General features: G+C 38.5%; 1 protein-coding gene across 1 annotated transcript; it reads left to right on the forward strand.

Moving 5' to 3' along the window:
• The first annotated feature begins 2,912 nt into the window (after positions 1-2,912).
• Positions 2,913-9,288, forward strand: LOC101679582 (olfactory receptor 4S2-like). The gene is made up of 2 exons (XM_004781748.2): positions 2,913-2,946; positions 8,312-9,288. The coding sequence occupies exons 1-2, from the start codon at positions 2,913-2,915 to the stop codon at positions 9,286-9,288; spliced, it is 1,011 nt and encodes a 336-aa protein (XP_004781805.2).
• Positions 9,289-17,775: the final 8,487 nt, after the last annotated feature.

Consider the following 17,775-nt stretch of genomic DNA (forward strand, 5'->3'; position numbering starts at 1 on the left):
CCTGTAGGTTAGGAACCTCTTGTCTGGAGGTGCTTTTAGGATTTTCTCTTTATCTCTGAAATTTGCAAACTTCACTATTATATGTTAGGGTGTTTTTTGGGGGGCAGGGAGAGGTCTTCTCTACCTCTTGGACATGAATGCCTGTTTCATGCCCCAGATTAGGAAGGTTCTGAGCTATGATTTGCTCAATTATACTTTCTGGCCTTTTCTTTCTTTCTTCCTTTTTGGGCACCACAATAATTCTGATATTATTTTATTTTATGGTATTGCTGATTGCTTGATGCCTCCCCTCATGGTCTATTAGTTGTATTTCTCTCTTTTCATCATCTTCCTTACTTTCCATCAACTTGTCTTCTGTGCCATTTACTCTGTGTTCTGCTCATTTACCCTAGTTGTTACAGCATCCAATTAGGCTGTATCTCAGAACACTTTTTAATTTTGGCCTGATTAAATATAATTTCTGCACTCAGAGATTCTCTATTGTCTTTTATCAATTGTCTTCTTTTTATTTTATTTATTGTTTTTTTATCACTCTATTATCTTGCCTTTTTTTCAATCCCAGCTAGTAACTTTATAATTGTTATCCTGAATTCCATCTCTGACATCTTATTTATATCCATATCAATTAGATCTGTGGCAGAGAGTTTTAGCACTGGTTCTTTATTTTGTTGTGAATCCCTCCTTCTAGTGATTTTGTTGCAGAGTAGAATGGATGAATGAGTGAGCACTATCAAAAATATCAACCATTACCCAAGCAAAGTACACACTGAACAAATCTGAAGAGATCAGAAACCAGAAAAGAAAAAAAAAAGAGAAAAAGAAAAAGAAAAAACCAAACAAACAATCAACAACAAAGAACAAGAGAAAAAAAAGGGGGGGGGGTGTTGCAAGAGAGAATAATCTCACAGGGTAGACAAACCAGGGTGATCCACTTTGGTCTTGAGTGTATTTTGGTCTCTCTGTTAGAAGACACTAAATCCCAAAACTGTAAAGAAAACAAAACATTCATATATAAAAAAATAAAATTGAATAGAGTGAAAGGAACCCAAAATGAAGAATTTATCTATAAAATGTAAATGTAAAAGATGAAAGTCAAAATACTTAAAAACAAAAAGTTGGTAAAATAAGAAACAAGTTGAATAGGGCAAATAGAAAAAAAAAAGAAATGGAAAATTTTAAACTGAAAGATAAACAAATCATGAAAGAAAACCTTGAATTCCAAATACTATTTTCTTCTAGCACTGGAGTTTTATGGTCTTGTGTTGTTGGTAAACTTGCTGTTCAATTGTTCTTCCAGTTGGTCTTCTGGGGGAGGTGCCTGCTGTGCTGATTCTCAGGAACCTTTGGGCAGAGATGCACCATCCTTTGCCAGGGGGCTGGGTTCAGCGTAAGCTGTTTGTTTGCTGCGTGTGGCTTTTTTTCCCTGAAGGCTTCTAGTGCCCCTTTAGAGAATCAAAATAAAAATGGCCATGCTTGGATTTCCAGCCCCAGAATCAAAAGACCATTGTCCCATCTTCAATAAACCCTCAGGGATAAGTGGCCCTCACTTTTGTATGTGCCAAACTCTGTAGACTCCTCCACGTGTGCACCCACACAATCCTCCCAGGGAAAGCAGAGGGTCGCTCAGTTACTTCACTTTATAGGATCCCCAGGCACTGAGAGCTGTTTCCTGGTCATGTATGCATTCGCTCTACCCCAAACCCCCACCCCAGGAGAAGGTGGGGTCCCTGCATTTCTGTCCTTCCCAGGATCCCAGTGCAGAAAGCAGTCAACTGACCCAGTCATGGCTTGAAATTTATGGTGAATCAAGCTGAGAGCCCTGTCCTGATCTCACTGACCATACCCAGTTTCCCTGTTCCAATGTTGGGAACTTTATTAGTTCAGGAACCCCTGTCTTTTCTGTGACTCTGGGGATCCTGAGACCACAGTGTCCCACCTAGAAATCTACCCTATTTCCTGTTTCACCACCTGAGCACCTTTCAGGCAGGGAAGTCTCTCACTAAAGCACATTTCTAATGGTTCTGATTTTGCCCTCTCTGGTGCCTTATCACTTTATGGTTGCTGGCTTACTGAGGCCTTTCTCCCTACCACTGAGCTGATATATTCCCTCAGATTCATTTCTCCATACCTCCTATCTTGCAAAAACGATTCCAGATATTCTTTTCTTACATCTCAGATTGAATTCATGGGTGTTCAGTCTGATTTGATAATTATCTAGCTAAATTCAAGGGACCAGATGAAATGAGGTCTCCTCCCTTTCACTATCTTGCCTCCCCTACCATCTGAACTTTAGCAAATTTTAAAATGATTTTAACTGAAAACAGTTTAATAGTTTTATAAACTACTATACTTGGGCTGGTGGTGCAATATTGTGATACTGAGCATCATCCACCTTCCCTTGCACCAACTTTGCATGAATTGTGCAAAGCTGTAAAGATGGCCTGCATATTTTTAACTAGTAATTTACAAATTAGCCTTCAATATAGTTTTACAAGGTGTTCCTTAGTGGTAATTATACTCGTATTTTCTCTGCCTAACAATACTTTCCAATGCTACCTAATCACCTGTCTAGCCATTCCCTCAGGACTGTGGTGATACATAAAGACTGCTGGCAGACTCTCTCTCTTAGCATCCAGGAATATAGAAATAAAGTCTTACAGTCCTGTTCAGAAGCCATGGCATAGCTATAAGTTCATTAAATCTTCTGAGAGGAGAGAGAAAGAGGGAGAGGATCAATAACATAAGATCCCTTCTCAGGCTGTAGGTATAATCCTTTTGTAAAATTCGACACACACCTGAGAGAAGCATTTGTATACAGATTTCAATCTTTTAGCATGAATATCTAGGTACAGATCTCTTTTCCATCTCAGAAAGTTTTATTGATCCAAGAAGATCTCAGATTGTCCAAATCCATGTTGTGGGACCAGACTCAAGAAGATACCCAGCGTAAGTTTCCCATTTGTAATGATAAGTTAATAACCAGGGGAAGAAGCAAGGGCAGTTTTCATTGTTTCAAATTATATTCAGGATAAAAAGGAATCTTTAAGTTCTTCACCCACTTGCAACATCTGTTCTAATAGTTATATTCAGTAATTTAGGAAACGGTTTACTATAATTTAAAGTGTATCAATATAATTTCAATTGGAATTTAGTTCTAGTTTGACACTAACAGTGCAGCCTAGATAATTGTTTCCTCCCTGCACTTCACTGCTTTCACCAATGGTTAGATGAATAAAATAAAGTCAAGGGATCACTAAAGTTATTTTTCATCTATATAAGTATAGGATTTTACATAAGTTATGGTCCAGTCTAAGATGATTTGAGAAGGCCTTTTAAAGGCACTACTCTAAAATGAAAGATTTTATGTCAGGTATTAGGTTTTATTTGTCTTGTTATATTCACAGCAGAATACCAGACACAGAGAAAGTGCTCCATGAATATTTATCAGTTGAAAGGATAAATAAATATTGGTACTGTGTGAAATGTAGAAGATGATATAGATGTTACCTTGAAAAGTCTACATTGTGTTACATTTACACATGTGCAGATTTTTTTTAAGAGTTTACTTATTCAGATTATTGTTCCCTATTTCTCAGTTCCACAGGTACTTAGTAAGTTACTTCCTCAGTTGTGGACAGTTAGGAGAACAGGATATATTGGGACTTTAAATGTTTTATAGGTAAAAGCTCAAAGGATTGACAGGTAATAAAATGATGTTAAGTGACCAGAGACATGAAAACATGTACATGTGTCATCATAATGTCTCTATGAGGGATATTGAAGTCAAGGACACTATTGCACAAAGAGCTTGCTGTGGGAGGGAACTTTATGTTAGGAAGGAGATCCAGAGTTTTTGATCTCTTTTCCTTGTAGATCACTCACAGAAGTGGAGCAGAACAGATAGCATAGAGGACAAGGGGAGATGGAGAGGAGAAGGGAGTTAAAGGAAATTGGAAGGGGGGGTGAACCATGAGAGACTATGGACTCTGAAAAACAGTCTGAGGGTTTTGAAGGGGCGGGGGATTGGGAGGTTGGGGGATCCAGGTGTTGGGTATTGGAGAGGGCACGGATTTCATGGAGCACTGGGTGTGGTGCAAAAATAATGAATACTGTTATGCTGAAAAAATAAAAAATTAAAATAGTAAAAAAAAAAAAAGAAATTAAAGACTAAATCTTTTCCCAAGAGGATTTCAGGGAACTGCAGTCTTGTTATTTGTTTGATTTGAAATAATTTAGGTGGGCTTAAATTTAAATAATTTAGGTGGGTGTGATGGACATTAAGGAGGGCACTTGTAATGAACACTGTGTTTTATATACAATTGATGAATTACTGAACTGCACCTCTGAAACTAATAATATACTATATGCTAATTAATTGATTAAACAAAAGAATATGGACTGTATTCTGATACTATTCCTGACACAGAAAATATTTGAGAGGGTGAGTGTCAGCAGTAGAGACCATTTCTAAACACAGAGCACATGCAAATACGTATAAATGGGAATTAGGAGGTGAATATAGTAAGGAGTTTAATGTCCTAAAATGACTCCAATCCAGACTTTCTCCCTCTTTGTATTCAGCATGTTTTCTCATCACTAAGATGGGTAGAGGTAATTAAATATTCACTTACAGCATGCCATGTATATAAGTGCTTCATACGTGATACAGATCTAACCCATACAGCACTTATGTGGTGTATACAATTCTTATCCACTTTTAACCCTTAAGAAAACTGAGGTAAAGGGAAGTTAATTAACTTCCCTGAAGTCATAGTGTGAGCTAATAGGGGAGCTTGAATTTGAATCTAGGAAAGCTGGGTTTCAGGCTTCTTCATAGCAACTACTCTCTACTACCTCCCATTCCCACTGCCCTCCTGCTGCAGCAGTCATCGTTCTTTTTGATTCCCAAAATCATTCCTGACAAATTCCAACTCCTCAAACTTAACCCACAAGATCATGACCTGATCTCCTCTTCCTTTTTAGCCTTACTTCCTGACACTTTCCTTCATGGATTCTGTGATGAATTGTATCAAACCTGTTGGCATTTCTCAGAGGGGATGCCATGATGATTTATACCCTTTTTATTCCTATATCCTAATCCACCAGACCTAGAACATCCTTTCTGCCCTGTCTTCTTTTCTGTGTCCTCACCTTGCAGTCCTATTCATCATCAGTTAACTCTTTCAAAATTCCACTCAGTGAAGACCTTCTTTGGAGAGGTGCCCCTGACTCTCCTCTGGAATGGTGATTGCTTACATGTGGGTCTCATCTATTTGGTTGCCACCAAAGTCACTGAAATAGTGTCAAGATTAATGACCAGAATCACATCACTCATTGCATTCTCATTGTAAGTTTAAGCTAAGTTGGGCACAGAACCAATGTTGTGATGATCTTGCCAGTAGCAACTGTGGTCTCTGCCTATAAGAACTGTATATAGCTTTTCAGAAAAAAATCATGAGTAGCAGAAATGGTGCCTTGACTATTACAGAAAGTTTAAGACTTTCAAATGAGAGAGAAGATATACTGACTTTGATGCCCACAGCCTGAGCAATGTGCAAATTCATTAAGAACATAAATTTTGGAGTTCCATTGCCTAGGTTCAGATACCAACTCTGCCAATTACCTTTCTCTGTGACCCTGGGCAAGTTATGCACTTTCTCCATGCTTCAGTTTCCTCATTTCTAAAGTGGGGATGATGACGATAGGCTACACTGTATGAATGTTATGAGAATTAAGTGAATTACTACCACTTAGAACAATGCTTGGAACGTAGTAAATGTAATATAAGTGTTTTTTATTATTACCTAAATGTTTTTTCAACCCTTACGATTCTGTCAATTAGTTATGACTGAGCACAATTTAGCTTTGCTGATACAGTGTCAGAATGTTCAAAGATTTTTTTTTTAAAGATTTTATCTATTTATTTGACAGAGAGAAATCACAAGTAGATGGAAAGGCAGGCAGAGAGAGAGAGGGAAGCAGGCTCTCTGCTGCGTAGGGACCCCAGTGCAGGACTCAATCCCAGGACTCTGAGATCATGACCTGAGCCGAAGGCAGCGGCTCAACCCACTGAGCCATCTTTTTAAAAAAGATTTTATTTATTTATTTGACAGAGAAAGAGCACAAGCAGGGAGAAAGACAGAGGCAGAGGGAGAAGCAAGCTCCCTGCTGCGTAGGGACCCCAGTGCAGGACTCAATCCCAGGACCCTGAGAGCATGACCTGAGCCAAAGGCAGTCGATTAACCAACTGAGTGACCCAGCTGCCCCAGAATGTTCAAACATTTTCATGGAATACATTCTCTAATCAAAGTACTTTGCAACATAAGAGAGCATTTGATTATTTTTAATGAAATTATTTTTCATGAGAAGTTTATCCATCTACTTTTCCATCATCTATCATCTATTTATCATCTATCATTATAATCTGTTTACTTATCTTTCTACCCCTTTTTCATTTATTTAAGGGTATGTATTACGTGGGTTTTGGAATTAATGATGGCTCCATTCAAATACCAGTCTCTTCACTGACTGTTATACTGGATGATTTACCTAAAGTCTTAAAAATTTGGTGCTCTTTAAAATGGAGATAGAAATTACAATGTTGCTGTGAGTATAGAATGAGGGGACATATCCTAATAGTTTAGCACACAGTCCTGCAGATAGTAAAGTGCTTAGTAAAAGTTTACTAACAGTATTACTGCTGTTAAGAATATGTCTTCAAAGGAAATGGATTGATATTATAGTTTATTATCTCAGGAATATAATCATGGATGAATTTCAATATCTTTTATTTCTATTGTCTATAGACAATCTATATATTGCCTATATAATTTTTATATAATAGATGAATAGATCAAATTAAAATTTCTACTAACTAGAAAGATCACACTTCATAGATTCAAATTACAAAGTAAGCCACCTCACAAATACAAAAAGAAATTTACACAAATGATCTCATTCTATTTCATGGAGTAAAATGACTATATCTATCTATATCTATCTATCTATCATCTATCTATATCGCTTCATGGAGTAAAATGACTATATCACCCATCTTTTATAAATGTGAAAACTGAGATTCAGAAAGAATAAATTGATTTACTTAAAGTAATCTAATAAGGATGCTAATCCAATAAGGTAAGGATGCTCAGTCTTAAATTACTCAGCTTCCACTATCCAGGCAGTAAAGAGATGTTCCTAACAAATATGGAATATATCTAGTAATTTGCAGTGCTTCAGAAAAGCCATTTTTATCCTGAGGAGCTTCTTTAGATCTTGTCTCATGATTTATCTCTTTCAGGAAATCTTCCCTGACAATTTTTACCCAACATTTGGTTCCGTATGCCTTCAGGATCCCCATATATACTTTATACTGTTGTATACTTTATATAATACCATATACATATATGGTATTAGGCACTTCTTTAATTATCATTTATAGCATTATCTGTATTGTAAATCTTATTCCTGATGCTTACCTATAATTACACAGAGAGGGCTTGTTCAAGGCAAAAGAACTGAATCTCAATAAGTTTTAAACTTTTCAACTCTTTAGAGAAACACAGGGAAAAGTATTTTTCTGTATAGCTTGACCACTCAGATACTCCTTACTGGCAAACAAAATGAAATTTTCATATGCAGACCAAGGTTGAGGACTCAAACTCCCTCAATTTGACTTGCAAGTATGGGTTATTGGTGAGCAGGAGGCGCTTGTATCTGTTGTTTTTCATCACTAAAATGACTTAATTTTTAATTGTACTGAAATTTATAACTTAATTTAGAAATTAAAACAATCTTTCTCACTTGATAAAATAGAATGTTATTCTTCTAAGGCTGATCTGTGTACATTATATTAAAAAAAGATTCACCTAAAAAATTTGACATCACATCTCAGCATCTGACTTCTTACATTTATTATAACCCTCTGAAATTAACTTATCCATTTGATTATGAATTTAAAATTTTCCAACCCAAAGAGAATTTCTGGAAAAATGAGAGAGAGAGAGAGAGAGAGAGAGAGACAGAGAGAGAAAGACAAGAAGATGGATTATGGAACAACATTAAAAACAAATGAAAAACCTTCATGTTTTCTAGATCATTATTTGGGAGAAAGGAACTATAGGCTTAAGTAACAAGGTGAGTCAATAATGTGGTAAGAAAATTGATGGTGAAGAAAATACCCATTAACTATGTTCAAGAAATATGAAGAATTTCACCTACTATCTAGCCTCACTCAAATATTTTCATAAGACTCTTCCTGTTGGACTTTACCATGCTTACAGTGGTTTATGATATTTATTTATTTTTGCAGGGAACCAGAGCCACCAAACCAGTATCACTTGGGTCCCCACGGAAGTGGCTAACAATGTCACTGAGTTTATATTCCTAGGACTTTCCCAAGATCCTGGATTGCAACTGATGTTCTTTGCCTTATTCCTCCTCTTCTACACTGTGATCATGGTGGGAAATCTTCTCATTCTGCTTACGGTCTTTTCTGATCGTCGGCTCCATACACCCATGTATTTCTTTCTCAGTAACCTGTCATTCGTGGACATTGCCTATTCCTCAGCCACAGCACCTAAGATGATTGCAGACTTTATTTCTGAGAAAAAGACCATTTCCTACTGGGGCTGTGTAACTCAGATGTTTACCTTCCACTTTTTTGGTTGTGCTGAGATTTTTGTCTTGACCGTTATGGCTTTTGACCGCTATGCTGCCATTTGCCAACCTCTCCGTTATACTACCATCATGAGTGCCAATGTTTGTATTGTGCTGGCATCACTGTCCTGGTTGGGAGCCCTGGGTCATTCATTTGTTCAGACCTTCCTGACCTTTCAGCTACCTTTCTGCAATAATCGGGTTATTGACCACTACTTTTGTGATGTCCACCCAGTCCTAAAACTTGCCTGTGCTGATACAACCCTGGTAAATATGTTGGTGATTGCCAACAGTGGTCTCATCTCTCTGGGGTGTTTCCTCATTCTTCTGGCCTCCTACACTGTTATTCTATTTAGTCTTCGCAAGCGGTCTTCAGAGAGCCGGCGCAAGGCTCTATCTACCTGTGGGTCTCATTTCACTGTAGTGACTTTCTTCTTTGTCCCTTGTATCTTTATTTATCTGCGTCCATCCACTACTTTCCCACTGGATAAAGCTGTGTCTGTGTTTTATACTACCATCACCCCAATGTTAAACCCACTCATCTACACTCTGAGGAATGAGGATGTAAAGAATGCCATGAAACGGATTTGGAGCCGCAAGATCTCCTTGAAGGAAAAACAGAAGGGCTAGCTTATCAGAATGGCAGAATTGGAAAATTAGCTGATACCTTAAATGGTCTGTAATTTATTAATGATTTTAAGGAATAGGCTCTAAAATTCAACTATCTTGTAGCTTTCCTTGAACAGTCAAAAGTTTGAGACTATTTTCTTTTTCTGTCTATAGGTGGGCTAAACTTAGACTTTTCCATATTGTTAAGGTTTATCTTTTCTTACTTTTATTTTTTTTCCTTTTTTTCATTTATTTATTTTCAGCATAACAGTATCATTATTTTTTCACTACACCCAGTGCTCCATGCAATCTGTGCCCTCTATAATACCCACCACCTGCTACCCCGACCTCCCACCCCCCTGCCACTTCAAACCACTCAGATTGTTTTTCAGTGTCCATAGTCTCTCATGATTCACCTCCCCTTCCACTTTACCCCAACCCCCTTCTCTGTAACTCCCCATGTCCTCCATGCTTTTTGTTATGTTCCACAAATAAGTGAAACCATATGATAATTGACTCTCTCTGCTTGACTTATTTCAATCAGCATAATCTCTTCCAGTCCTGTCCCTGTTGCTACAAAAGTAGGGTATTCATCCTTTCTGATGGAGGCATAATACTCCATAGTGTATATGGACCACATCTTCCTTATCCATTCATCCGTTGAAGGGCATCTTGTTTCTTTCCACAGTTCGGCGACCATGGCCATTGCTGCTATAAACATTGGGGTACAGATGGCCCTTCTTTTAACTACATCTGTATCTTCGGAGTAAATCCCAATGAGTGCAATTGGGTCATAGGGAAGCTCTATTTTTAATTTCTTGAGGAATCTCCACACTGTTCTCCAAAGAGGCTGCACCAACTTGCATTCCCACCAACAGTTTAAGAGAGTTCCCCTTTCTCCACATCCTCTCCAACACATGTTGTTTCCTGTCTTGCTAATTTTGGCCATTCTATCTGGTGTAAGGTGATATCTCAATGTAGTTTTAATTTGAGTCTCCCTGATGGCTAGTGATGATGAACATTTTTTCATGTGTCTGATAGTCATTTGTATGTCTTTATTGGAGAAGTGTTTGTCCATATCTTCTGCCCATTTTTTGATATGATTGTCTGTTTTGTGTGTGTTGAGTTTGAGGAGTTCTTTATAGATCCTGGATATCAACCTTTTGTCTGTACTGTCATTTGCAAATATCTTCTCCCATTCCGTGAGTTGCCTCTTTGTTTTTTTGAATGTTTCCTTTGCTGTGCAGAAGCTTTTGATTTTGATGAAATCTCAAAAGTTCATCTTTGCTTTTGTTTCCTTTTCCTTTGGAGACATACCTTGAAAGAAGTTGCTGTGGCCGATATCGAAGGGATTGCTGCCTATGTTCTCCTCTAGGATTCTGATGGATTCCTGTCTCATGTTGAGGTCTTTTATCCATTTTGAGTTTATCTTTGTGTACGGTGTAAGAGAATGGTCGAGTTTTATTCTTCTACATATAGCGGTCCAGTTTTCCCAGCACCATTTATTGAAGAGACTGTCTTTTTTCCACTGTATATTTTTTCCTGTTTTGTCGAAGATTATTTGACCATAGAATTGAGGATCCATATCTGGGCTGTCTACTCTGTTCCACTGGTCTACGTGTCTGTTTTTATACCAGTACCGTGCTGTCTTGGTGATCACAGTTTTGTAGTTAAGCTTGAAATCAGGTAACGTGATGCCCCCAGTTTTATTTTTGTTTTTCAGCATTTCCTTAGCGATTCAGGGTCTCTTCTGATTCCATACAAATTTTAGGATTATTTGCTCAAGCTCTTTGAAGAATACCGGTGGAATGTTGATCAGAATAGCATTAAAAGTATAGATTGCTCTAAGAAGTATAGACATTTTAACAATGTTTATTCTTCCAATCCAAGAGCATGGAATGGTCTTCCATCTTTTTGTGTCTTCTTCAATTTCTTTCATGAGTGTTCTGTAGTTCCTTGAGTACAGATCCTTTCCCTCTTTGGTTAGGTTATTCCCAGGTATCTTATGGTTCTTGGTGCTATAGTAAATGGAATCAATTCTATAAATTCCCTTTCTGTATTTTCATTGTTAGTGTATAAGAAAGCCACTGATTTCTGCACATTGACTTTGTATCCTGCCACGTTGCTGAATTGCTGTATGAGTTCTAGTAGTTTGGGGGTGGTGTCTTTTGGGTTTTCCATATAAAGAATCATATCATCTGCAAAGAGAGAGAGTTTGACTTCTTCATTACCAATTTGGATACCTTTTATTTCCCTTTGTTGTCTGATTGCTGTTGCTAGGACTTCTAAAACTATGTTGAACAAGAGTGATGAGAGTGGTCACCCTTGTCTTGTTCCTGATCTCAATGGGAAGGCTGCAAGCTTTTTCCCATTGAGGATGATATTTGCTGTGGGTCTTTCATAGATAGATTTGATGAAGTTCAGGAATGTTCCCTCTATCCTTATACTTTGAAACATTTTAATCAGAAATGGATGCTGGATTTTGTCAAATGCTTTTCCTGCATCAATTGAGAGGACCATGTGGTTCTTTTCTCTTATTAATTTGTTCTATCACACTGATTGATTTGCCAATGTTGAACCATCCTTGTAGCCCAGGGATGAATCCCACCTGGTCATGGTGTATAATCTTTTAATGTGCTGTTGGATCCTGTTTGCTAGGATCTTGCTGAGATCTTAGCATCCATATTCATCAGTGATATTGGTCTTAATTCTCCTTTTTGGGAGGGTCTTTGTCTGGTTTGGGGATCAGGGTAATGCTGGCTTCATAGAAAGAGTCAGGAAGTTTTCTTCTTTGAAACAGCTTCAGGAGAATAGGTGTTATTTCTTCTTTGAAAGTTTGGTATAATTCTCCGGGGAATCCATCAGGTCCTTGGCTCTTGTTTTTTGGGAGGTTTTTGATCACCGCTTCAATCTCATTACTAGATATTGGTCTATTCAGGTTGTCAATTTCTTCTTGATTTAATTTTGGGAGTTTACAGTTTTCCAGGAATGCATCCATTTCATCTAGGTTGCTTAGCTTATTGGCATATAACTGTTGATAATAACTTCTGATGATTGTTTCTACTTCCTTGGTGTTAGTTGTGATCTCTCCCTTTTCATTCATAATTTCATGTTTTTGAGCTTTCTCTCTTTTATTTTGGATTAGTGTCTCCAATGGTTTATTGATCTTATTGATTCTTTCAAAAAACCAGCTTCTAGTTTCATTGATATGTTCTACTGCATCTCTGGTTTTTACCTCATCGATCTCAGCTCTAATCTTGATGATTTCCCTTCTTATGTGTGGAGTTGGTTTGATTTGTTGTTGATTCTCCAGTTCTTTATGGTGTAGAGACAGCTGCTGTGTTCTGGATTTTTCAATTTTTTTGAGGGAGGCTTGGATAGCTATGTATTTTCCCCTTAGGACTGCCTTTGCTGTATCCCATAGGTTTGGGACCAAAGTGTCTTCATTGTCATTGGTTTCCATGAATTGTTTCAGTTCTTCCTTGATCTCCTGGTTGATCCAAGCATTCTTAAGCAAGGTGGTCTTTAACTTCCAGGTGTTTGAGTTCCTTCTGAACTTTTCCTTGTGATTGAGCTCCAGTTTCAAAGCATTGTGTTCTGAGAATGTGCAGGGAATAATCTCAGTCTTTTTGTATTGGTTGAGTCATGATTTGTGACTTATTTGTGGCCTATTCTGGAGAAAGTTCCATGTGCACTTGAGAAGAATGTGTATTCTGTTGTTTTAGGGTGGAATGGTCTGTATATATCTATAAGGTCCATCTGTTCCAATGTGTCATTCAATGCTCTTGTTTCTTTATTGATTTTCTGCTTCGATGATCTATTTCTGAGAGAAGTGTGTTAAGATCTCCTACTATTAGTGTATTCATATCAGTATGACTCTTTATCTTGATTAACAGTTTTCTTATGTAATTGGCTGCTCCCATATTGGGGGCATAGATATTTACAATTGTTAGATCATCTTGGTGGATAGTCCCTTTAAGAATGATGTAGTGTCGTTCTGGATCTCTGACTACAGTCTTTCGTTTAAAATATAATTTGTCTGATATGAGAATTGCTACCCCAGCCTTTTTTTGAGGCCCACTGGCATGAAAGATGCTTCGCCATACCTTCACTTTCAGTCTGGGTGTATCTTTAAGTTCAAAATGGGTCTCTTGTAGACAACATATGGATGGGTCCTGTTGTTTTATCCAGTCTGCAACCCTGTGCTGTTTTATGGGCGCATTTAAGCCATTCACATTGAGGGTGATTATTGATAGATACGTTTTTATTGACATTGTGTTACCTTTGAAGTCTTTCTTTCTGTAAATTGTCTCTATATTTCTGTTCAATGCTATTCTTGGACTTTTTCCTCCTTTAAAGAAGCCCCCTTAATATTTCCTGCAGTATCGGCTTGGTGGTTGCATAGTCTTTTAAGCTTTGCCGGTCCTGGAAACTCTTTATCTCTCCAACCATTTTGAATGTCAGTCTTGCTGGATAAAGTATTCTTGGCTGCATGTTCTTCTCATTCAGTGCCCTGAATATATCTTGCCAGCCCTTTCTGGCTTGCCAGGTCTCTGTGGACAGGTATGAAGTTATTTTGATGGGCTTGCCTCTGTACGTAAGGATCTTCTTTGTCCTAGCTGCTTTCAAGAGGTTCTGCCTTCAATTATAATTCTTCATTCTTACTATTAGGTGTCTTGAGGACTTTCGAGAATCTGTAATCTTGCTGGGAAACCTTTCGGCCTCTAGTACATAAATGCTGGTTTCATTCACGAGATTTGGAAAATTTTCATGAAGAAGTTGTTCCACTATATCTGCTAGACTTCTTTCTTTCTCCTCCCCTTCAGGGATTCCAATAATTCTGACGTTGGAACGTTTCATGGCATCATTTATTTCCCTGATTCTGTTTTCGTGGCTTCTAAGCTGTTTGTTCCAGGCTTCCTCCTGATCCTTTCTCTCTATCTGTTTGTCCTCCAGATCACTAATTCTATCTTCTGTCTCAGTTACTCTAGCGTTGAGAGAATTTAGATTAGATTGGAACTCATTGAGAGCATTGTGAAGCTCATCCTTGGTAGCTTTCAGCTCTTCCCTAATATTGAAAACATGATCTCTGGTCATTTTCAGTTCGGCCCTAATCAATTCCGTTTGGTCACCCATGGCTTTCTCCAACCTAGCTATTGCTTGGATAATTGTTAGCCTGAATTCTCTTTCCCACATATTGTCTATGTTGATAGCTGTTAGCTCTGTTGCAGAAGGTCCATCCTCTGTATTTTTCTTCTGTTGGGCATTCCTCCTCCTAGTCATTTTGGTGAGAGATGGCTGAATGGGTGTAGCTGGGTATGTCGACTGTGGCGCAGTCAAAGTGCACCCTGGAATGCTTCTCAGCAATCAGGGTTCCCCACCCAAATGAGTGGAAACAGAAAAGGAAAAGAAAAAAAGAGAAAGGGAGAGAGACAGGAAAGAAAGGTAAGATAAAAGAGAAGGTTTATCCCCAATGGGCCCCAGGGTAAGATTTATGAAGTATACAAACAGACACAGACAAACAAAAAGACTGATAAAAGTATATGACAAGAGAAAAAAAAAATATATATATATATATGAAGAACCTCATCAAAAAGAACCCTGAGTGTAAGATTTATATACTATCAGGACAAACACAAACACAAAAACTACCAGAAATACTGGTAGAAGAAAAAGATGGGAGAGTGGTTGTAAATTCTCAGTGTGGGTGAGGAAGGTTGTTTTGATTCTTCCTGGATGTATCTTGATATCTTTGTTAAAGGACTCAACTTCCCTAAGATAAGGGGGGATTAGGAATTGGTTTACCTATAGAGGTGGCATTGATTGGGGAAAGGGGATTACCTTGAAGTTTAACTCTATATGAATATTAGAAAATAAAATTAAAAAAAGGAATAAACTAAACTAAAATTAAAAAAAAAAGAAATTTAAAAAATAGAAATGCAAAAGGAAAACACAGGTGTATGTTTCAAAAAGTTCAGGTTAGAAGGTTATTATGGAATTTAATGTACTGGACATCTCACTGTGACGGTAAATAGGTTAAAAAATTATCTATATAATAATAAAAAATTAACTATATAAAAAAAAGAGCCAGAATAGTGGGATTGAATTAATAATAAAAATTGTCCTATGAAGTAGTCGTGGTTGTTCTCTTGTCGTCTTTTTTTTTTTCCTTTCCGGGTTGGTTTTCTGGGGGAGGGGCCTGCCACGTGGGTTTTCAGTCCCTGACGTTCTCTCAGCTAAGTCCTGGCATCCCCCTCAAGGGGGTGGGCTCTGAGGAAACTGTTTTTTTTCAGGCTTTTGTTCTCTGGAGGTTTTTATATTTGTTCACTTTTGTTTTTCTCTCTTGCCTTGACCGCTTTTGATGGTTTTTGTAGGTTTAGAGGAAAGCAAACTGCACCCTGACCTCCCTCTCAGAGAGAAGCCTCAGTCTGACTGCAGAGCCCATATAAATCCCCCCTTGGCTGCTGGCAGAGCAGGTTCCCAGTCGCGGTCCCTGGGGACTCAGGATTTTTTGCTTGTACCCAAAACCATGGCAGTGGCAGCTCTCTGGGCAGCTCCAGACTGCCAAAGAAGTTCCAAACAGGGATCACACACTGAGATTTTCCCGCTGGCCTAGGCTGGGAGGCCTGGTCTTTCCGGTCAGAGAGCACCTGGCTGGCGTTTGTGTGCACCTCTCTCAGGGGAGGGCGCGGGGCATGACTCGGACTCTGATGGCACAGCAGGGCACTTGCCTGGGGACTGCCAAAAGGCTGTGCTTCTGTTGGCTGGCAAGGCTCCCAGCCCCTCACGGGAGCCGGGCGCCATGCACTCTCAGGCACGGGCTGGTGGTTCAGGGAGAGACCTGGTTTCTCTGCCGCACTCTCTCTGGCTCTGTGCCAGGGGTGGCTGTCCTGGGTCTGGGGACTTAAGCCCCGACCCTAACACCCCGATTCCGCAATTTCCCCCCGTGATCCTTTGCTCTTTTTGAGTGCTTTCTACCAGACTCCCGAGTTAATGCTGGTCCCCAGGTGCAGGGCACTCTCGTATTGGGATATTACTTTCCAATGGGTCGCCTCTGGTGGCTCCCTCCCCCTTTTATTTATCTTTTGATATCAGTCCAACTTTCCCACTCCGCCTTACCTGCCCACTGGCGTCTTCTGCTCCAGTAGAAATCCAGACGTGTATAATTCTGATTTCAGGCTGATTTCGTGGGTGATTGGAGATCTTTGGAAGGTAATCAGCTCACTTTAGGGTGCAGGTTGAATGGGCACCTCCTCCTACATCCCCGCAATCTTGTCTCAAGCTTTTTTCTTACTTTTAGAATAGGAGAGTAAAAACTCCAATTCAATATCTCATTTAACTGCTATAGACCACTTCAATTCAAATAAGCTTTCTTAATCTACAATTAAAGGATTTGGAATGAGGTTATAGGAGAAAGATATTTTTGAGGAATCTGACCATTTCTCTTAGAAACAGAAATATAATAACAGCTGGGTAGAGTAGTTGGGTAGTCCTAAGAAAGGGCAATTTTATTCTGAGGAACTTTTATTTTTTGTTTTTTTACTTTTTAATATTTTATTTTTCTTAAGGTTTATTTTACTTATTTTAGGGAGAGAGACAGTGTATGTGCACATGGAAGGTGGGGCAGAGGGAAAGAATCTTCAAGCAGACTCCCGGCTGAGTGCAGAGACTGATGTGGGCTTGATCTCATGACCCTAAGATCATACCTGAGCTGAAACCAAGAGTCTGACACTCAACCACTGAGCCACCCAGGCACCGTAAGATTTTATTTTTAAAGGGTCTCTTCACCCAACCTAGGGCTCAATCTCACAATCCCAAGATCATGAGTCACATGCTCTACTGACTGAGCCAGCCAGTCTTGTTCTAAAAACAAGAACTTTTTAGATCTTGCTTCATGGCTCATATCTTTAAAAAATTCTGCCCTGATTATTTTTGTCCAACATATATTTTCTGTGTGCCTTAAGAACAGCTCCATGTAGTTTATAAAATGCTTTCAGTTATTCTCTTTCTGGTTTTTGTTCCCTTAGTGGCTTTTATATAATTTCTACAACTTATTAAGGGTATAAATAATGTATTTTACTTCTTTTCCACTCCCTGTATATGGCACAGTGCTGGATTCACAGTAGATACTTATGACAGAACTGCCTGTTCAGTATCCATTGTTCCTTTTTCTCTTAGTAACAGAGACTTAACATTATTTATGGTGACCCCAATGAAATACATTTACCTGTCTGTCCCTTTCATGGAGGTGGATACTATGATGTCAACAACAGTTGGTGAGTGAGACTTCTGAAAACTCTTTAAAATGGTTTCTCTCCACTTATGCTTTATACATCATCACCATCAACATTTTCTTACATTTCCTTATATTTTTCATATTATTTTCCTCTGCAAAAAATGACCATTCTATCCTCTTTGTTAATACCTGTTTAAATAATAGATACAATGAAACTATATTTAAAATTGTGGGCTACATTGGTTTTCCCTTTCCCCTTTAAGATCTAAGTA

This window comes from Mustela putorius, unplaced genomic scaffold, assembly GCF_011764305.1.
Source record: "Mustela putorius furo isolate JIRA1106 unplaced genomic scaffold, ASM1176430v1.1 tig00003896_pilon_pilon_pilon, whole genome shotgun sequence".
In the NCBI taxonomy this organism is placed as follows: Eukaryota; Metazoa; Chordata; class Mammalia; order Carnivora; family Mustelidae; genus Mustela; species Mustela putorius.

Bases quoted from the DNA above. Each gene is read 5' to 3' on its own strand.
- LOC101679582 (XM_004781748.2), top strand. From the start codon at position 2,913: ATGTTGTGGGACCAGACTCAAGAAGATACCCAGC. The intron at 2,947-8,311 runs GTAAGTTTCCCA...TTATTTTTGCAG, and splicing joins GACTCAAGAAGATACCCAGC to GGAACCAGAGCCACCAAACC.